General features: G+C 39.6%; 1 protein-coding gene across 1 annotated transcript in view; it reads right to left on the bottom strand.

Annotated features, from left to right (window-relative positions):
• Positions 1-4610: 4610 nt before the first annotated feature.
• LOC120043873 (opioid-binding protein/cell adhesion molecule-like) overlaps positions 4611-23575 on the bottom strand; it is a 265357-nt gene continuing 246392 nt past the window's right edge. Inside the window, exons 4-7 of the mRNA XM_038988477.1 lie at positions 13876-14010; positions 13166-13286; positions 8642-8793; positions 4611-4714 (exon numbers count right to left, since the gene is read on the bottom strand). Coding sequence (XP_038844405.1) covers positions 4611-4714; positions 8642-8793; positions 13166-13286; positions 13876-14010 — 512 coding nt within the window. The remainder of the gene's footprint in view (positions 4715-8641; positions 8794-13165; positions 13287-13875; positions 14011-23575) is intronic.

Raw genomic sequence — 23575 nt, 5'->3', positions numbered from 1 at the left:
ATAATTTTACCCCCTCTTTCAGTTAAACTGCATACCTTTCATGTTTCATGATAAACATACTTCCATGTGGTATGACACTGCAATACATTATTTTGAACTTCATTTAGCCAGAGAACAAATTACTTTTGTTAGGAAGTATAGCATTTTCCAATTGCATGAAGCCAAATGTGTGTTAATTGTTTCCAATTTAACAAGTTATACTTGAAAGTGGATCCCCATGGTAACTCTGACCCTCATTTTACTTTTGGTTTATTTACAAACCCAAATCATGGAATGCTATCTGTAAAACCCTACTGTATATTCATTTTTAGAAAATGAAACCTTTCATTAGGTATGACATTTTGGTGAACTATTCCTTTAAAATAATGGTGCAGGAAAAACGGAGAGACGGTTTCTGATTGCGTATTAGTTGTGTTGTATTATGTTGGTTCTGAGGGGTATTATGTTCATACTGTTAGCTGGACATAATTGTTTTTCGCACACAGACATACTACTTGGTGACACTTCCTATCTGTGTGCCATTTGCTAAAGGAATCATTAACAAACATGAATGGAGTCATGTAAAACAATGAGAAAACGTGTATAGATACTTATTACTTGCCAAACGCTGAGCCTTGTTACAAAAGGCTTATGATTTGACAATTAATAAAAGGTTTCCTATGCAATTTCTGTTTGTTGTTTATAGTTTTTTACATAATTGATTAATGCATACGGGTTCATTAACTATTAATAGACCATTAATAAAGCTTTTATTGACAGCATATGTACAGTTTTGCCGAGTACCCAGTATGGTTAAACATTTGACACTTTTGTACAGTAAACTGGATGAGATTTGATCAAAAAGAGAAAACAATAACAGCTCCCTAGCTAGCCAGTCATTTGCATATGTGCTGCTTAGTTTAGTTCAGTAATGTACGTTGACTCCAGGCATGGAACAGTCTAAGTAGATATGACATCGCTATTGTTGTTTTACTGCTGCTCTTAAATTACTTGTTACTTTTGTTTCTAATTCTTATTCGTATTTACTATAATATTTGTTTTTAACTGCATTGTTGGTTAGGGGCTCGTAAGTAAGCATTTCACTGTAAGGTCTACACTTGTTGATATTCTGTGCATGTGACCAATAAGATTTGATTTGTTTCCCAGGGATCTAAATCTATCTTTCGACCCTCTCTTTGTCATAACTGCAAGATTACAGTTTTGACTAATACACCGTTAATGATCATTTATACACAGATTCGCAGAATCACAGAACTTGTGTTGGCTAAAAAAAGCTTTCCTTTGAGTTTTCCTCAATTGACAGAGACATTTATCAAGAGTTACGACACTCTGGAGAACTTTGAAGAAATACTCATCAAAGGGCCACTGTACATGGGTGGGGGAGTGGCAAGAAAAACAAACAGTTTATCCTTCTGACCTAGGAGACACCAGTCTTGATAATACTCATGTTTTACATATAAACATCAAGTTCAAAACCATGTGTATTGTGTATTGACAACATTTCATTTGATCCGTATTCATCCAGTAATAGTAAATCATTGAATGTTCTCTTTTATAAAACACAATGCACTACATAACCTTAGTTTGTTTTCTCTTACTTTGCATGGTTAGGGCTCTATTCAATCAGATCCGCTTTAGCCGACATCCACATAGCAGTTGTTTTGGCGGCGGCGGAGGTGGAACTGTGTTAAAGCTGTCAAATCCACAACCGGCTCCTGGCATACCTAAAGTGGACATTGCCATTGACTGCACGGAGTCACATTAACAGAAATCCCATGCAGCCTTGTTTAAAAGGTCTAACGCTGGGATGTGAGATGTAATCTACACCTCAATTAGGATGATAGAAATACTCATTATTTCAGTTAAGGATTTTTCAGTTTGAGCATAATTATATCTATATATCCTACACTTTCTCATACACTACAGTGAGTACTGTAGTATTTACAGTTAACTAGAGTATAAATACTGTGGAAATGAATTCCCAAGACAGGGGGCCCAATTTTAACCCATTATAGTCTTCAAAATGACATAGTCTGAAGGGTGTCTGTGTGTGTGTTTACGTATATGCATGCACATGTGTCTGTCTGTGTGTGTGTGTGTATACACACTCTTCTCTGCTGCTGCCTGATAACCAGGCAGTTTTGGGACGAGACCAACATGCAACAAACCAGGTGGTGATTGCATTGTGGGGTGGCTGTGCGAAGGCTGATCAGAAGTGACAGCTGTGACATTGAATGGTTCTTATTCATTTGAAAGACAAGGAGAAGATATAACAGCTTGAGCCCCCCAAATAGATAGAGTTGATAGAGATACAGGGGACATACCTATACTCACCCTTTATTATTCAACCCTCTGATTGATAGAACACTGGGGTCAGGGCAAAAAATGTAGAGATCAAATGGCAAGCTACATTTGTTATGGCAAATTAATTGTTTTTCACTGGACATTTTATAATGAAAGAACTTTAGAGCCTGCATTTGATACGCATGTGATCTTAATTGGATTCAAAGCCTCCTCCTACACTTGTATGTTATTGTTTCATTTTGTGTGGGCTATCATGGGAAGTAATGTGTCACATAGTCAAAAGGACTAAGGACTTTGTTTTCACAGTTCATAATTTATGGACAATGTAAAACTTTATCTTGAGCTGACATGTTGATTACTCACCATAACGGTTACATCATTGCGATTCATGGACTCACTTGTACGTATGTTTTAAAGTACATTTCCTGCAATTCCACACATTTTGCCATGGGGCAGGGAGAAAAAAGGGCAGTTTTACAGCTAATGGGGTGGAGATACTTTATTTCAGTTTAAAGCTAATTTCCTGCAGGTCTCCACAATTTGCCATAACTTATGCCATGTTAATGATATGTTAATGATATCTGAGTGAGAGTGTCTAATCAAATCAATGGGGGCTCCCTTGAGGTCAGGGCCCGTGGGCACGTGCCCTGTGTGCCTGGTCAGTGTTCAGCCATGCTTACTACAAGTGTAGATAGCTGGCTAGACTAACTTACCAATCTAAAAATTGTTAGCTGACATGGCTAATTGAGATAAAAATTGCTGATGCACAACCAAATTTTATACTTGCACCTTGTGTATTCTACTATTTTAACTCTCAACAGTAAGTTGAGATCCCAGAGTTCCTTAAAAAAAAAGTGTTTTGTTGTTGCTGTTCTGGGGCACCCTATAGCAGCCTGAGGCCGTAAGCGACCGCTTATGCCTGGAGCCGGCCCTGGCTATATCAAACAGTTAACCATGCAGGTAAAGTACATGAGAAACATTCTAAACTAGAGGAAATAAATAACGTGGTTCAGTGAATTTCTGCTAGGCTCTTTGCAGAATTTTTAGAATTGATTGTGACAGTAATTTAGGTAATCAGGCAATGTCATTTGGAAACGGTTCCTAAATCAGAAACCTTTGTGTCTGTTCAATAGATATGCAGATATACACATCCACATCCATTTCAATGTTTATTTGAATAGGGCCTGAAACAGTGAGAGGACACAAACCGACAGACATTCACAATGTTTCAATCTCTGGTCAATGCAGAGGGCGAGAATGACTTCTGGGTTTATACTCTCTTGTTTTCTGCAAGGTTTTGCCATTTAAAGAGAGATCAGAACATTTGATCAATGACTCTCAATGACTCATTTCTCTTCACTTGTAGTGGGGAGCGCAGTACGCATTCTTACATGTATCCTGTTGGAATCATGTTGTTTTTACTTTACCGTTTGCGGTTTGTTCGTAGACACCCACATTAGCTAAATGGGATTGTGGGATGTCACTGTAGTCGGTGAGAGAACAAATCACTTGTGCAGTGAATAAACTGTTTTCTTTGCACATTTCTGCCTGTGTATATCAGTCTTTTCTGTCTCAAAACTTCCTTTTCAAAAGGCGTTAGCCAATTTCAGACAACTTAAAAAGCACTGTCATCATTTGTCTTTGACTATGCAGTTCTTCTCAGTGACAACCCCAAAAACTGTGTCAGTGCTGTTTATGTTTCAACAGTGCTTTTTTTGCTGTGTATGAACTTCATTTGTCACAAATAATCCTTAAATATTTGATATTGTATTGTTCTGCCACTGAAGTTGACATTGTTTATATTGAATGGTCTGTTTATGTTATTATTCTGTTGCATACAACTGTAAAAATACAGTAAAATGAACAATCACATTGCATGTTTTATTTTTTTGTAATTTACTTTAAAAAAGCTTATGTTATTGTACAGAGAACAAACAGGACAGGACACACCAGTAATCTGAATGTACACCTCAATATTTGGGCAAAACCAGTCAACTATCAACACTTACATTAACTTTTTGTTTCCCCTTTTTTACATACAAAAGGTTGGAGTGACACAAACTTGGTAGTACTACCATCACCTCAGATCAGCTTCCAGGTCGACCCTCTCCCTCCCCACCCTCCTAGATATGTCCAGTCTTCTGGTTTTTGTCCAAAAGAAGACATACCGCCAATGCAAACCCCCCAAAAAAGAAGAGCAAACCAACGATGTTATTGGTGGTTCCTTTTATTCCATTTCTTCTTCTGGGACCAAGAGTCTTGTTGTTTTTCAGTGCTGATAGAAGCTGAGGATGGCCTGTGTTGCATCAAAACTTGAGTAGGAACAAAAGGAAAACAGTCAGCAGTAGGCAGAATGAGCAGTGGGGCGACAGGGCTGCCCTGTTCACATCGTGCATCATGGTCCCGGGGCCTGTTGGGAAACATATTTAGATATTAACTTCACAGTAAGGCATCTAAAGAGGCAGTGCTTCCCCCACTTAGCTCTCTTACTGCGTCTACCCCCCCCCCCCCCCCCCCCCCTCCACAGCTAAAAACGTGTGGGATCTATTGGCTTTAACTGACAACAAAACTGGATGTTGGCTTTAGGGCCTTTTCTTGGAAAGTAATCTAGGGGAAGGAGGACTGCAAAGAGGTCATCATCAGCAGTAACGTTCGGTAAAGAACCAACAAGATGCATTCCTCCTGCATATTGAATAGGACAGTTTGCTTTGAAAACTGAGCATATGCTCCATTAGACACTGACCATCTTAACAAAGCATAGCCAGGATCTCAAATAGCTTTTTAAACACAAATCCCTCATTCATATCAGAGATGACAGGGTATTCTATACTCTTTGATGATCAAAAAGAAACATGCAGTACAAGACAAACAACATTCCTCAAATACCTTGGCATGTGAAGTGAGGAGCACGACTGAGGCTAGAGGAGATATTCATGATTATAACGTTGAGAATAGAATAGTGCAGGATGGCTAAAGTTGCTTCTTAATATGTGTTTTTGTTGAAGTTTGTTACTCTCTGTAAACTGCTGGAACTGCATTCAAAGGAAAAGTTGACAATACACTGTAATGCTATCCTAAGAGTTTTAGAAGTTTTCTATGACTCAAATTTGTATACTGAGCAATTGCATTTGCTATTGTATCCAAAGAGGCTCAGCTCATTCACATGATATGCCTCTAGAGATAATCAAGAAGTTGGTGCTTTTTGTCCTATTCACGGCAACAATGTTACAATGAATTAATTCATGGCTTTATTCTACATTACAAAACTGCAAGTTTGGTTCACTGTGGATTATTCCCCCACAACTATGAATAAGACCACTGACAAACAAAAGGTACAGTATATGTCTGCTTTATACCCCACCATACAGACACATCTACATTTAGGCCAGGATTCAATCAGATCAGCGTTAACCCCCAGTTACCAGCAACTGCATAGTATATAATTACTTTTATTTACGCAATGTGGGAGGTGTAACTGCAATCTGTAGCAAATCTGTAACCATGAAGTGCTTCAAAAGGCTGGTCATGGCTCACATCAACACCATTATCCCAGAAACCCTAGACTCACTCCAATTTGCATACCGCCCTAACAGATCCACAGATGATGCAATCTCTATTGCACTCCACACTGCCCTTTCCCATCTGGACAAAAGGAACACCTATGTGAGAATGCTATTCATTGACTACAGCTCAGCATTCAACACCATAGTGCCCTCATCTCATCAATAAGCTAAGGACCCTGGGATTAAACACCTCCCTCTGCAACTGGACCCTGGACTTCCTGACGGGCCACCCCCAGGTGGTAAGGATAGGTAACAACACATCCGCCACGCTGATCCTCAACACTCAGGCCACTCAGGGGTGTGTGCTCAGTCCCCTCCTGTACTCCCTGTTCACTCATGACTGCACGGCTAGGCACGACTCCAACACCATCATTAAGTTTGTCGATGACACAACAGTGATAGGCCTGATCACTGACAACGATGAGACAGCCTATAGGGAGGAGGTCAGAGACCTGGCCGTGTGGTGCAAGGACAACAACTTCTCCCTCAATATGATCAAGACAAATTAGATGATTGTGGACTACAGGAACAAGAGGACCGAGCACGCCCCCATTCCCATCAATGGGGCTGTAGTGGAGCAGGTTGAGAGCTTCAAGTTCCTTTGTGTCCACATCACCAACAAATTAACGTGGTCCAAGCACACCAAGACAGTCGTGAAAAGGGCACGACAAAACCTATTCCTCCCCAGGAGACTGAAAAGATTTGGCGTTGGTCCTCAGATTCTCGAAAGGTTCTACAGCCGCACCATCTAGAGCAGGGGTGTCAAACTCATTCCACGGAGGGCCTAGTGTCTGCAGGTTTTTGGTTTTTCCTTTCAATAAAGCCCTAGACAACCAGGTGTGGGGAGTTCCTAACTAATTAGTGATGTTAATTCATCAATCAAGTACAAGGGAGGAGCGAAAACCCGCAGACACTCGGCCCCCCGTGGAATGAGTTTGACACCTGTGATCTAGAGCATCCTGACTGGTTGAATCACTGCCTGGTATGGCAACTGCTCGGCCTCCGACCGCAATGCGCTACAGAGGGTAGTGCGTATAGCCCAGTACATCACCGGGACCAAGCTTCCTGCCATCCAGGACCTCTATACCAGGCGCTGTCAGAGGAAGGCCCTAAAAATTGTCAAAGACTCCAGCCACCCTAGTCATAGACTGTTCTCTCTCCTACCGCACGGCAAGTGGTACCGGAGCGCCAAGTCTAGGTCCAAGAGGCTTCTAAACAGCTTCTACCCCCAGACTTTTTGCATTGCCTCTCCCGTCCCCTTCTTTTACACCGCTGCTACTCTCTGTTGTTATCATCTATGCATAGTCACTTTAATAACTCTACCCACATGTACATATTAACCGGTGCCCCCGCACATTGACTCTGTATCGGTACCCCCCTGTATATAGTCTCGCTATTGTTATTTTACTGCTGCTCTTTAATTACTTTTTACTTTTTCTCTTATTCATATTTTTTTAAACTGCATTGTTGTTTAAGGTCTCGAAAGTAAGCATTTCACTGTAAGGTCTACACCTGTTGTATTCGACGCATGTGACTAATACAATTTGTGACTAATACAATTTGATTTGATTCAATCAGATCCAAGTTAACCTGCGGTAACCGACAACTGCATAGCATATCAGTGCTTTTGTTTAGGCAATGTCGGAGGTGTAACTGCATCGTAATTGTCAAATCCACAAGTGGCTCCAGGCGTTATACCTAGAAATCCCATGCAGCTGTATTAGAAGATCAAACACCGGAATATGTGATGTAATGTAAACCTTGATTAGGCTGATATAAATCCTTATTATTATGTTTAATGATTTTAAGTTTGAGTGTCATTATTTCTATATAGCCTACAAAAGCCACATTCGTTGCTGACAGGTGTATAAAATCGAGCACACAGCAATGCAATCTCCATAGCCAAACATTGGCAGTAGAATGGCCCGAACTGAAGAGCTCGGTAACTTTCAAACTGGCACCGTCATAGGATGCCACCTTTCCAACAAGTCAGTTCATCAAATTTCTGCCCTGCTGGAGCTGCCCCGGTCAACTGTAAGTGCTGTTATTGTGAAGTAGAAACTTATTGTCTCAGCCGCGAAGTGGTAGGCTACACAAGCTCACAGAACGGAACTGCTGAGTGCTGAAGCTCGTAGCGCGTAAAAATCTTCTGTCCTCAGTTGCAACACTCAATACTGAGTTCTAAACAATTTTTCATGGTTCGGGCTTGGCCCCTTAATTCCAGTGAAGGGAAATCTTAACTCTACAGCATACAAGACAATTCTGTGCTTCCAACTTTGTGGCAACAGTTTGGGTAAGGCCAGTTCCTGTTTCAGCATGACATTGCCCCTATGCACAAAGAGAGGTCCATACAGAAAAGATTTGTCGAGACCCGTGTGAAATAACTTGACCGGCCTGCACAAAGCCCTGACCTCAACCCCATTGAACACCTTTGGGATAAATTGGAACTCCGACTGCGAGCCACGCCTAATCGCCCAACATCAGTGACCGACCTCACTAATGCTCTTGTGGCTGAATGGAAGCAAGTCCCCACAGCAAGGTTCCAACATCTAGTGGAAAGCCTTCCCAGAAGAGTGGAGGCTGTTATAGCAGCAAAGGCGGGACCAACTGCATAGTAATGCCCATGATTTTGAGCATGTGTCCACATACTTTTGTGTTTAAACTATAGCATCTTCAATTGCTATAATTGCATCCCCAGTGCACACAATAACACAATAACATGTACAGTATTAAACCGATATTGTACTTCAACCGTAACAGTAAGGCAGTCTTACCATAGAGGATTATACTTGCATTGGTGATCCCCATGGTGTTCAGGGCAACACACGTGTAGTTTCCGTAGTCCTCTTCAGAAACATTCAAAAACATAAGCATGGATTGTTTACCTTGGCTCTCTATCTTAACCCCATTCAGTCCATTGAAGAGTCTGTAAAGAAGAAAATACATTCTTAAAATATTGGTACTGGAATCCCATATCTACTGTATATGTTTATCCATAACAAATCCATATAGCCGTGAAGTTAAAAGCTACGTCTTATCTCAATCAAATGTGGCCAGTTGGGGGATATGGTTTGAAGGTGTAGTCCAGGGGTGTCAAATACATTTTGCCCCGGGGGCCGCATTTCCTTGCCATCAAAATGAGCAAAAAATAGCTCTCTATCCATTGTTTTGGTAATTTTCTATTCTCCACTGACTGTCTAGCTATTATTAGCAAGCTGGAAGTCAAGAAACGGTATAAATATAAGTCCATTATCATTTCTACACAGTTTCGATTTGGTTTTAGTCATAAAAGACATATTGAGTTTATCCCCCAGATTGGACGCCCGTATGTTTGAAACCCTTGGTGTAGTCTGTAAACAATGTCAGTATAATCCAGTCCAGTTTGAGGCCCATTGAGTGCATTGCTGTGTAGGTATTTGTGTATGTCACAGGAGGTTGGTGGCAACTTAATTGGGGAGGATGGGCTTGTGGTAATGGCTGGAGCGGAATAGATGGAATGGTATCAAATACTTCAAACACATGTTTTTCCGTGGGTTTAATGCCATTGCATTTGTGCCGTTCCAGCCATTATTATGAGCCTTCCTCCCCTCAGCAGCAACCACGGGTGTATGTGTATGTCCTTGAGAAGGGTTTAGCACAAGCATGGCTGCTAGGTAAAGACTATTAGTCTCGGAACTTACATCGACAAAAATACTTCTGAAATAAGTCTCCAGAGCTCTAATACTGAACACAGCACATTGGGTCATGCTGAGACGACAGCTCTGGATCGCTGTATAACAATCTGCATTGTGTAAAAAAATATTTGGCAGCATCACTAATATTCCCCACACTTCACTGGCTTGTGCCGGTTCATTTCGAAACAAGATAGTGTAGTGATTTATTATTAAAAAAATGATACTTTCTCAGAGGTTGTCCAAGCAAAGCAGCCCATTGACAGAAACAAATTATGCAAAAACAAACAGAACTCGACTTTGGTGGCCATGATGATTCTCGTCCAAAGAAAGTAAAGTAATTTGAAAATTATAATAGTAATTATATAGTAAATTATAATTATACAAAATTAAATATTGCCTGTAGAAAATAAAAACAACTGGGGGATATAAATCTACTAACAATCAAAAAAGGCTGAGACTCTTAACGGCCCAGTGCAGTCAAAAACATGAATTCCTCTGTTATATGCATTTCCAGACTATGTTGGAATAATACTGTGAAAATGTGAAAAGGATGACAATGCCCTTTTAGTGTAAGAGCTGTTTGAAAAGACCTCCTGAAATGTCAGCCTGTTGATGGGTGTACATGGGGTGTGGTATATGGCCTATATACAATGGTGGAATAAGTACCCGGCTGTCCTACTTGAGTAAAGTAAAGATACCTTAATAAAAAATGACTTAAGTAAAAGGGAAAGTCACCCAGTAAAATACTATTTGAGTAAAAGTTTTAAAGTATTTGGTTTTAAATATACTTAAGTATAAAAGTCAATGTAATTGCAAAATATACTGAATTATCAAAAGTAAAATGTAAAAGTATAAATCATTTCAAATTGCCTATATTAAGCAAACCAGACGGCACAATTACATTTTTATTTATGGATAGCCAGGGACACTTTCCAACACAGACATTTACAAACAAAGCTTTTGTGTTTTTGTGTTTAGTGAGTCCACCAGATCAGAGTCAGTAGGGATAACCAGGGATGTTCTCTTGATAAGTGCGTGAATTTGTCCTGCTAAGCATTCAAAACGTACTTTTGGGTGTCAACGAAAATGTATGGAGTGAAAAGTACATTATTTTCTTTAGGAATGTAGTGAAGTAAAAGTAAAAGTTGTCAAAAATATAAATATTAAAGTAAAGTACAGATACACCCCAAAAAATATTTAAGTAGTACTTTAAAGTATTTTTACTTGAGTACATTACACCGCTGCCTATATACCACGACTAAAGGATGTTCTTATACACAACGCAACGCGGCCCTTAGCTGTGGTGTATAGGCCATATACCACTAAACCCCAAGGTGCCTTTTTGCTTTTAGAAACCATTTTCCAACACAGTAAGGCAAAGAACGACACATCTATATTGAAAATGTTGTTTTAATAAATAAAATCTTAATACATTCCGCCAGAAAAAGTAGTCTCGTTGCTAGACTGGTTGCTATGCAACATAACCACAGGCTAGCTAGCAAGCTTTCATTAAATTTATGCAAAAACAGAGCATTAGCGCCACTTCTCAGGTGACTAACACACAGCAATTATTTATTAATGTTGATCTGAATGATGCCTTTTATTGTGCACGGATGAAAAAATTGCCCCATGTTATTGTTTGTTGTTGGCTTGCCCATGTTGTTGTTTGTTGGATCCATGCTGCTGGAAATGGATGTGGGGGAAGTTGCTGCTTTGTTGTCAGAGAGAATAGTGCTCCACCGCTTTGTCGCTTCCAGATTTGGCATCCAGTAACTTTGAAGATAGGTTTCAGATCTGTGTCCACTGACAGACATTATTTCTCGTACCTCTAGTCCGACATCCGACAGTTTCTGGATCATGGTGGTTCGGAGGCAGTGGTTTTTCTAAATCTGCGACTCCCATCGGCCTTTTGATGTACCTGAAAGATATAAAAGAAAATAATGTTAGCTAATAGTTAGGCCTACATAGCTACCAGTTATATTGTCAGGGTAAATTTGATTTAGCTAGCTAGCTAACAGTTACATACCATATGTATCCATTCACTGCTTTCCGTTGCGGAAGGAGGTACAACGCAGGGGCGATGGTGGGAAGGAGGGACAGATGCTACTTAAGCGTAGCTATCGGGCAGAGGGGATCAGCCGGCAGTTCAAACATGTATCCCCGTCCACTCTCCCTGTTCTTCTCCTGCGGGCTCTTGTGTTTTTTTTGTGGGTTTGTTGAACGAGAGAGTCGAATACTGTAAGCCGTTCTTGTCTGTACATATATTAAATGAGTCAGGTTTCAACAGACGGTTTCCCTCCTTCCCCTTTCGCTCAAAATGAAGTTGAACATCAAACCATACTTTGTTCACCAAACCATCAGGTGTTTCAGTGTCCAGAACCTCGGATTGTTTGATGAGCTGCATGTCGTTTTCAGTTATGGCTGAGTGGTGGGCAGCTTTGTCGCGTGCCTCTTTCCTCACGTTTTTAATTACGTCGACAAACACATTGTTGCTTGTTGTGAATTCGGTGTCCTTCTGTATATTCCATGCCAAACTGATAGGCGGGGTCTAACCAGCTCTGATTCCAGCGTAGCTGCTAATCTCATATTCTTCGCCATTCATGTTTCTGACTGAACCATAAAAGTCCTGTAAAATGTCATTCAGCTCCGTTTTTTGTTGTATTCCCAAACTCACAATGTATCCCTTTTTCCACACACCAGTCAGTGAAACAGGTAAGAGCCCACCCATAATAGTTACTAGACGAATAAGAAATACACTTCCAAACCTCTCTGCCAATAACAATTCGTTTTCAGTTTTCCCCTCTTCACTCAGAACACGTCCAGACAGTCCTAGCAAAATTCTTGCTTGAAAAATTGCTCTTTGCTAATAAGCTATTTTTGTTTCTTTTAGACCATTTTCATTTAAAAAACAATCACAGTAAGGTACATAACCTTTTCACACGTACCAACAAACAAGTGTGTTCATCTACAGTTGTCCCTGCAAAGTATGCTCAAACCGGTGGGATTACAACACTTATTTAGAATGTCAAGTTTCGATTGACGCAACAGTCAGCATTTGAGCTAGCCGCACTGTATTTTTCACAGAAACATTTTGCACAAACGCAGTCCTTACTAAGTTATGTCCTGATGGTGACCAGTTTATTTTATTTTGTTTATTTTTTCTGGCGCCAGCAAGAAAGTTTTCCAGTTTGTGCAAGACTGCGTAAATATCTGCATACTTGATCTGCGGAAACACTGTGGAAGTGCTTGGGCTCTCGAAGAGAGAAGTTTGTCCGGCTAAGTAAAGGTTCAAACATAAATTCCCTGAAATGGGCTACTTTAATGTGAATTAATGAGGAGGCGGAACACACCTCAATAAAATTGTATTACATTTTTTTTTGTTAGAAATAATTTAAAATTCCCAAGTTGAAACATAGCCTATAGATAATTAGCAGGCAGCGCGTGCTAATAGTCCTGAAATCATGTGCATAAAACAACTCACGCTCGGGCGACCGTTGGAGATATTTGGAACTCACAGGTGAAAAGGTTAATTGTTAACCAGAAATTATTTGATATTGAGATTAAAATGGCTGCATTGGACATTTATAACATAGACTATTTAAAAAATATATTTTAAGGACTTACCTGCGGTCCTCTTTGTACCACTCAAAATCTGCCCCAGGAACAGCAGAGGCCTCACATTGGAGCACCCCTTTTTGGCCCACTGGGGTACCTGTACTCCTGGCATTCGAAATGAAGGGAGCGTCTGTAGGATGCATGACATTAAATTAGTTTTATAGCGGTACATATCCAATTTATCATTAAAGGTAAACTCAGCAATATGACATCATCACACACAGCTGGGCAACTTTCTGCTTACAGAAATCAACAACAATATTCTGATCTGCCAAGACTGACACTATTGGGTCTTCCTAATGTGGGTATGCCTCACGGGATGGTGCACATTGGAAACAGCCTGTTTTTGCAGTCTTGAAAGATTGAAATGATGCTTTTATGAATTATGTCATATTGCTGTGTCTACCTACCTGATAACCATTCATTTTCTGTCCTTCAAACTGAACTGTTTCAAACAGATGAAGTATCTGTTATCCTGAATAATCTGTGAAGTCCTTCAATATGTTTTCTGTTGATACCAATGTACACGCTAGCTAACATGTTAAACTAATAAAAGACTTCTTAAATTAATTTATTTACCCCAGTAAGCTCTTAAAACAAGCTTGGATCAACAACAGCCTTGAAATACCATGTAGCTGATAAAAGAGCCATATTAGCTGACTATTTAGCTTTGTTTGAGTGTTGAGCTGTTTGCCGTCATTGTTTGTTTTTATGCTTACAATTGACTGTGACTTTCACCGTCCTCACATCTGGGGCTGAGATGTCATTGGAGGAGATGCATTCATACGATCCCGACTGTTCTTTAGTGATCGCTGTCATATCAACGTATTCCCCTTCAGTGACAAATTTGTGGCCTAAAAAAGAACACAAAACATCAGTGTTTAAATGTAGAAAGCATACAGAGGTGCACAAGGTATTACCAAAAACCCCAGGTGATTGAAATGCAGTTTCAATACCTGACTAATAATTTCTATGTGACCTAAAATGGCTCCCCAAAAGCCACATTACAACTCAAACCTTGATAATTACATAAAAATACATAGAACCATAACAAATTCCTAGCAGCAGCCGTTGAATTTGACATACACATATGCACGTACACATACTTCAGTTTTCTAACTGTCTACTGATTATGAAACAGTACTTGTAACCAGGTTAAACAGGTGTCATATCCAAGATTCATGGAAATCAACCTTTCAAGCTGTCTGCCACATTGACAAAGGTAGCGTGTAGGCTATACAACCTTATGATGTATTATTGCAAGAGAGTGCGGACTGTACCTTATCTCTATACATTAGACACTACAGCATAACATTTCTTCATCTGTTCGTTAAATATTTGAACGCAGGAGCCACTCAAGGGGGAAATTCTCAAGAGATACAGTAGCAGGGTCTTGTACACAACATCAGCAGGTACCACATTACAGAAACACTGACACTCAAAATGTTATCGAATGTCAACACACATAGCATAAAATCAAATTTCCCCAGACATCAGCAGTCTTGTAGGATAATCACTGCTCTCGCAATGGACATCATAAAGTCTCTAAAGTCTTGCTATTCAAAGAAACGTGCCAGTATCAGTTCTTTATCCTCTGTGTGTGTGTGGATGACTGTGTGTGTGTGGGTGACTGTGTGTGTGTGGATGACTGTGTGTGTGTGGGTGACTGTGTGTGTGTGGATGACTGTGTGTGTGTGGATGACTGTGTGTGTGTGGGTGACTGTGTGTGTGTGGATGACTGTGTGTGTGTGGATGACTGTGTGTGTGTGGATGACTGTGTGTGTGTGGGTGACTGTGTGTGTGTGGATGACTGTGTGTGTGTGGGTGACTGTGTGTGTGTGGGTGACTGTGTGTGTGTGGGTGACTGTGTGTGTGTGGGTGACTGTGTGTGTGTGGGTGACTGTGTGTGTGTGGATGACTGTGTGTGTGTGGGTGACTGTGTGTGTGTGGGTGACTGTGTGTGTGTGGATGACTGTGTGTGTGTGGGTGACTGTGTGTGTGTGGATGACTGTGTGTGTGTGGATGACTGTGTGTGTGTGGATGACTGTGTGTGTGTGGGTGACTGTGTGTGTGTGGATGACTGTGTGTGTGTGGGTGACTGTGTGTGTGTGGGTGACTGTGTGTGTGTGGATGACTGTGTGTGTGTGCGTGTGTGTTTCTTTCTGTGTGTGAGGAGGGGGAAATGGGGCTGAGACTAAAATGGAGAGGCACCTTTACTTGGAGATAACCCCTTCCCAATCAGCTGAAATGTCACATACAACATTAGCATGATCTCATTACTTTCCAAAAGCCCTGGTCCCACCAGCAGCTGCTACTGCAGCTTACAGGGGACTGACTGGAAAGGTTGTGCTGGGCTGGGTTGTTACTTTTAACTTTAATGGGAAACGGAAGCACAGGTAATTGAACATTTGTATTTTGTGTTTCTATCAACATTACGCAGATTGAGGCGAATAAGTGGGAATTGAGTTATTGACCATTACAGTGTTATTTTATGGTTGCAGGGTGAGTGATGGCAAGGTTAACCTTAGATAATTTGGGCTTTAGCGTGACAGCAATTCCTTGTCCAAAAGAGGGCCGGAAATGGTTAGGCCTGTATTTTCAGTTCAATCGATTAAATAATGATGTTAGGTTGTTAATGAAAGGGGAAAAGTTTGTGTACTTTCTTAAGATTTGTGATAGAGTTACTCTGCTTTTGTATCTCAGCAGCATATTCTACTTTAAGATTGAACAGATGGTAAAGGCATATGTCACAGCAATTCATTTGGAACGGGAGGTCACCAAGGGTAGGACACTTCAGCCTTAGAGAGAAATAGCATGTGCAGGCACTCTTGATTGTTGTGATTTTGCTAATTGGCCCAATGAAGACCATGATGAGTTGAACCAGGTGACAAAACAACTAGACCTTCTGGCATTCTATGTTTACCTATCCTGACTCCTGTTGGGGTTTCATTTATACATTCATATCAGTAGTGGTATGTAAGCTACACTAACCAGAGTAAGCAAAGAAATATCCAGGACTTGAGGAGGAGAAAGTTTGAAAGTAAAGTCATGTCTCTCATGGTTGATCTTAAAATGAACCTTGTGTCAAAGCAAAAAACATGTCTTCTGTTCTAATATTCATGCCAGTTTCTGGGAGGTCTGGAGGGATTTGAGAAACACATCAAGCTTGACTACATATTCCCAAAATATTATGCCAATAACTTGCTACACAGATGAGCCATATCCTCCAAACACTGTTTCCTTCTCTTTTGCAACTTTTGTAAGAGTTTGAAATTTGCTGCGCACACAGGCTCTGCCTGACTCAACCCTATTCATATTTTATTATTTTCCTTATCATTGAACGTTTTCATAATATTTCCACAACACTGCAGAAAAACAGCACCACTGGTATACAATTGACAATAATTAATGTTTGCAGAGCGGTTTCTGCTTCAGCATAAGTTGTCTTAGCAACCAAGGCTCTTTCACCTTTTACTGCTAAACCAGTTAACAATTCTAGAGAGAGAGAATGTTTTTGTAATGCTACCCGTAATGGTCCCCAGATGTTTGTGTCCAGTTTTCTGTTAGTAAGGAAGCATGTACAGTATGTGGGCAAAAACCTAATGTGAATCTATTTTGCATGTTTTAGAGTTAGAGTTAGGAGAACATTCCCTAAATGTCAAACAGAACTTACCCAGAACCCAGTTGCAATGTTCACTTAAGTGAAAATACTTTAAAGTACTACTTGAGTAGTTTTTGGAGGTATCTGTACTTTACTTCACTATTTATATTTTTGAGAACTTTTACTTTTACTTCATTACATTCCTGAAGATAATAATGTACTTTTTACTCCAAACATTTTCCCTGACAGCCAAAAGTACTCATTACATTTTGAATGCTTAGCAGGACAGGAAGGTGGTCCAATTCATGCACTTATCATGAGAACATCCCTGGTCATCACTATTGCTTCTGATTGAGTGGACTCACTAAACACACAAGCTTTGTTTGTAAATGATGTGTGAGTGTTGGAGTCTGTCCCTGGCTATCCGTAAATAATAAATAAAACGTTGGTTTCTGGTTTGCGTAAAATAAGGAATTTGAAATGATTTATATTTTTCCTTTTGATATTGAAGTATATTTTAGCAATTACATTGACTTTTGATACTTAAGTATATTTAAAACCAAATAATTTTAGACTTTTACTCAAGTCATATTTTATTGGGTGACTTTCACTTTTACTTGAGTCATTTTCTACTAAGGTATTTTGACTTTTACTAAAGTATGACAATGAGGTACTTTTTCCACCGCTGCCATGTTCTCAGAATATCTATTATTAATGTTCTAGACACGTTTCACTGGAAGGCTGCAAGAACATTCCTGTGTCCAGTTTTCTTAGGGTTAGGGCAATATTCCATCAACATCCTACCAAACATATACAGAACATAATTGGTCTAATGTTGGTGGGACATTTTACACTGTTTTATTTTATATACACTACCGGTCAAAAGTTTTAGAACACCTACTTATTCAAAGGTTTTTCTGTATTCTTACTATTTTCACATTGTAGAATAATAGTGAAGACATCAAAACTATGAAATAACACATATGGAATCATGTAGTAACCAAAAAGGTGGTCAACCCTTTTTTGGTTACTACATGATTCCATATGTGTTATTTCATAGTTTTGATGTCTTCACTATTATTCTACAATGTGAAAATAGTAAAAATAAATAAAAAACAATGAATCAGTAGGTGTGCCCAAACTTTTGACTGGTTCTGTATTTACAGTGCATCCGGAAAGTATTCAGACCCTTTGACTTTTTCCACATTTTGTTACGTTACAGCCTTATTCTAAAATTGATTAAATCGTTTTTTCCCTCATCAATTTACACACAATACCCCAAAATGACAAAGCAAAAACTGATTTTTAGAAATTTTTGTGAATTTTGACAAAAACAATGGAAATATCACATTTACATAAGTATTCAGACCATTTACTCAGTACTTTGTTGAAGCACCATTAGCAGCGATTACAACCTCAAGTCTTCTTGGGTATGACGCTACAAACTTGGCACACCTGTATTTGGGGAGTTTCTCCCATTCCTCTCTGCAGATCCTCTCAAGCTCTGTCAGGATGGATGGGGAGCGTTGCTGCACAGCTATTTTCAGGTCTCTCCAGAGATGTGTTTTGGTACGCTTTACCAGATCTGTGCCTCGACACAATCCTGTCTCGAAGCTCTACGGACAACTCCTTCGACCTCATGGCTTGGTTTTTGCTCTTACATCCACTGTCATCTGTGGGACTTTATATAGACAAGTGTGTGCCTTTCCAAATCATGTCCAATCAATTGAATTTACCACAAGTGGACTCCAATCAAGTTGTAGAAACATCTCAAGGATGACCAATGGAAACAGGATGCACCTAAGCTCAATTTTGAGTCTCATAGCAAAGGGTCTGAATACTTATGTAAATAAGGTATTTCTGTTTTTTAAGTTTAATACATTTGCTAAAATTTCTAAAAACCTGTTTTCACTTTGTCATTATGGGGTATTGTGTGTATTTTGCTGAGGAATATTTTTTCTTTAATCCATTTTAGAATAAGGCTGTAACGTAACAAAATGTGGATAAAGTCAAGGGGTCTGAATAATTTCCGAACGCACTGTATACACTGTATATATATATATTTTGTAACTTTTTACCCCTTTTTCTACCCAATTTCGTGATATCCAATTGGTAGTTACAGTCTTGTCCCATCACCGCAACTCCCGTACGGACCTGGGAGAGGCACACTTTTCTTTTAACAGAGCTGAGAAAACACAGTTCTCAACTTCCATACTGTCATTATCACAACGTGACTTAAGTGTGAGAACCACTCACCCAGCTGCTGTTTGGACGATAAGTCTTGCAAGATAGCCTAAGCCTAGATACCCTGTGGTTAGCGTTGAAGAGAATTAGGTTCAGTATCTTAAGCAATGACACTGGTAGTTCATTCAGAAGATTAGGCACAGCCACTGTAGCACAGCTACTCAAATCAAGCAGTTAGCCACTACTGCATGGCCTGTATGCCCCAATTCTATTATTGGAAAGTCTGGAGGGACTCCTTGCCCCCCTTAAGTCTACAATTAGGATCACTAGAAAGCTTTGTTAGTGCTTTACAACACTGACCTTAAGGTCTGCAAACCAAAGCAAACATGACACCATTTCCATGTTATTTAACCCAGATATTGTACGTTAAGTCGCTAGCCGTTAGCAATGTACTGTAGCTGCTAGCTGCACAACTGTTGCTTGCAACCATTGCAACATATTAACTGTTATATTTTTGTATCAAATTAATACCTGCACAACTTCACTGTATTTGTGACATTGTAAAATGGTGTTGTTTTTCTTAATACAAATCAGTATTTTCCAAGTTTCGAGCAGTTTGTTTGGGTTTGGATCGACTGCTTGTGAAGCTTCACAAACTCTTTCAAGAGAAAGCTTGCTGTGAAATATTATCACATTTCACATGGCTTTGTGTAGCGGCTCAAATCACCTTAGAGCATTGAATAAAAAAATATGAAAATCTGCCAGCAGTCATGAAAAAGGTGAGAGATTTGTTATCTAGTGTTTATCCAAGAAGTTGTTCTATTGCCTGATTCGAAACAAACGACAGAGCACCATCAGAGAGGAAAGGGCAAGATTCTCCAAAGGCAATTCGGGCTGATGGTTCTGAGTTTTTCATCTCAGAGCCTTTTACCTGGGAACATATTCAAAGAACAAGTTCTTAAGAGAATGGATATACAGTAGGCTTATATGATCAGTGCCTTGGGTGACTGTTACTCCGAAATCGCTTGTATGTTAGTTATTAAACATAACACTCTAAAGCTCAAGTGCACTTAGTCCATAGGTATATTAGGAAATACACAGACAGAACTACTGGACTGTTGCACTTTGCATCACTACCCATTCCTGAAACAGGGCCAGATAAGGTCAGCCAGTGTGGGTTGTTCAGCTCTTCACGTTAATCCTAAAAAAGAATGGTATGATGGAATAGAAATCCTAGCCAATATTAGAAAAACATCTTAAACATCTACAAACATTTTAAACCAAAGATGTATCAGTGAATCATGTATCAGTTTGAATCATATTGATATTAACACATACCAATATTCAACTAGAATGTAACATTTCTAAGTTAATCACACAAACAAAAGAATCCCACAGGAGTTGATAAACATACATCATCATATTTAATCCAATTTCACTTCCCCACTTCTTTTCTTTCAGTAACACATTCTTGATTTGCTTCAGAAGACAGGACATTGTGCCTCAAAAAGTGCCTCAACTTTTCTAAACTGAATGACAGATTTGCCTTGAATACTCTGACACAGGCAACAAAGGAACTGGAAATGACCTGTAAATTGTCAACAGCAGAGCGATTTCTCCAAAGTCCCCGCTAAATTCAAGACAAGAACACAAAACCACAATCTTTACAGATCAAATCAACTATTTTCAACCTACGATACTCACTTCCCTTCAGTGTGGTTCTACAACAAAGTGATTGCATTGACAACGGAGACAGATCATCTGTGCATTAGAAAAGTAAATGAGAAACATATAAATAAACACCCAATGGGAGAATGCAGCTTTTGATTGACTCCGATGCCGACCGATCGCTGATTTGAGTTAGGCGTAAACAAAGCCAGAGGCCCATTGCAATTACAGCCAACAGCCTCCCTAAGAATCCTGCGGCCATTATGGAATTGTCTGTCCACAGTGAGAGAAGGCTTATTAGATTGTTAAAGGGCGAGAGTGACTGGGACATTATGAGGAGAAATGATTAATAGAGCCATCCCATCTCTTCCACCTCTGGTTTAAAGCCCCAGTGATAAGTTAGGTCCCGGCTACATTATTGAGATTAGCATCGAAAACAACGGGCTCTCCACGTTACACTTCATGTGGACTTGTTTGCATCAATCACCGAGTTCTCTGAGGAGGATGGAGTAGCTTGATGAGAGTGGAGAGTGAGTGCACGTATGCCATAGACAAGTCTCTTGGTTGTAACAACCACATCTTTGGGGATTGGCACACTTTTAGGAGGGAAAACAACACGCACACATGCACACACACAGCATCAACATAGACAGACACTGACCTGTGGTATTTTAACCCTTCAACCAAAGAACCATATACACTGTCCTTTGGGTGGTGGAACATTATTGATACACATGGAAACTGCTGGGCATGAAAAACAGTTCTTGACACACTCAAACCAGTGCGCCTGGCACCTACTACCATATCCCGTTCAAAGGCACTTAAATATTTTATCTTGCCCATTCACCCTCTGAATGGCACACATACAGTACACAATAATCCATGTCTCAATTGTCTCAAGGCTTAAAAATCCTTATATAAACTATATCCTCCCCTTCATCTACACTGATTGAAGTGGATTTAACAAGTGACAACAATAAGGGATCATAGCTTTCACCTGGATTCACCTGGTCAGTCTGTCATAGAAAGAGTAGGTGTTCTTAATGATTTGTACACTCAGTGTATGTTGGTGTTTCCTTTATTTTGGCAGTTATCTGTATATCTTATTCAGTCAGTTAAAATGGGCCGTTGGATACTGTTACACTAATCTGATATGAAGTCTGTCTATAATTGAAGCCCATGGTCTGTCTTGTTGTATTCTCCGTATTTCCCCAGTCCATTCAGCTTGAGCTGGCTAAGGGGAGCAAGGTTGTCTGTCGCTTTACCTCCTACCTTTCTGGTTTGCAGTAAATTAATATAAACGCATTATGGGATGACGTTCTACTTATAATGAGATTTTAGAGTGCTAATGATTTTATAATAAACATTTGACCATTATTAATGTTTGTCAACAAATCAAATTGCAGTATGCAATCATCGCTGGATGGAATGGTCCCTAATAGGTCTTCAAAGCGTTGATTATGACTTGTCTGCATAAACCACTTAGGAGACTGCTGAGAAACTTGATAAGGGGTGGTTATATTGAAAATAATGGGAGTGCACCGGGGACTTAGCTATTACTGTATAGCAGAAAAAAGAGGACAAAGCATTATCTTAGCAGGATAGAGGCACATTCACACACAGGCACACAATAGGCTCGCTTCAAGTGATTTACACCCTGGTTCATTCATAACCTTGCTATTTAGATCTATAGTCTTTTTGCAGGGCAGATTAGGACACTTCAGAATTTGTGCAGTTAACAGGTGTGTAAGTGTAGTGCTGTAATGCATGTAAACACTTAGGTACTTTACCTGGAAATTAAACCGGTAATTCTGAATGCACTTTGAATCCACATTGTAGCACTATTACATCACAAGTTTCTGTTTCACATAACCTCTGATGAGCAAAGTCAAAGATGTTAGCCAAACAGTATAGTTGTGTGTTTCTCAAAATATTCCTCTCATTGAGCACTCTGACCTCTCCTCAATGCTCTGGGCATCAATCCAACACACTAAAAATAATAGCACATGGAAGTGAATAGGAAATGTGATTCTAAGACATTACAATGTTAATTGGAAACGGCCTGTATACATGTATAGCTGTATTCTGTCAAAGCCTGTCAAAGGAGTTATTAATATTTGTTGGTTTAATATTGGCTAATATAAGGCTTAATGATGTAAGTAAGTACTACATACAGTATAGATGGAAGATAATCATGGACCGTGAATCAATTATGTTCATCACAGCCTTTCATCAAGAGTTGTGTATGGATCTCTGTTGTCATTTGTGGAAGCCTTCCCAATATTTATACCTCATACTGTTATGTCAATCCATTACCATGCTGTGAGTCTCATCCATGTAAAATCTTGTCAAAATATAAATAATAATAAATACAAAAATTGTAATGACAGAAAAAAAGTGTCCATATTTAGAATACCTACAAGCTATTCAATTATTTGTCAGCTCTTGTTCAATTATTTTACTAGTCTCATCCCAATGCATTATGATAGGCGTGTAATTCCCCCTCCTGTCCAATTTGTGGGATATTTTTTTTAAAGCCTTTTGAAACGGAATTGCTCTCTCAATGGTCCTCATTTCATTAATACTAGCCCTACATTGTGAAAACTGCTCACCAGTTCAGTTAATTTTTATTATATCTTAATCGCCAAACCTTTTGCATAGAGGTCAGAGGCACATATTGTGAGGGAAATCCTATTGTTACAGCCAGTGGACAATTGGAGACCTGAGTTGTATTCAGTAGGCACTAGAAGGGAGAATACGTTTTGATACGAGGAGTGAAATGGGGATTTAAAACTTGACCTTGTGCAGTAACAAAACACAGCTGTTGGATAGGGCACATAAACGGTGTGCCCTACTGAACACCATCTGGTTACTGAATTGGTTTTTCTATACACTTTAGCCTTCTTCACTGTAGCTGTGTAAAGCTGTGCCAGTTGATAACAAAACCATTTAAAACAAACTTGGAT

Source organism: Salvelinus namaycush, chromosome 3 (assembly GCF_016432855.1).
Source record: "Salvelinus namaycush isolate Seneca chromosome 3, SaNama_1.0, whole genome shotgun sequence".
NCBI lineage: Eukaryota > Metazoa > Chordata > Actinopteri > Salmoniformes > Salmonidae > Salvelinus > Salvelinus namaycush.
Note: the sequence above shows the minus strand (reverse complement) of the source record. Positions and strands in the feature narration are given on the sequence as shown.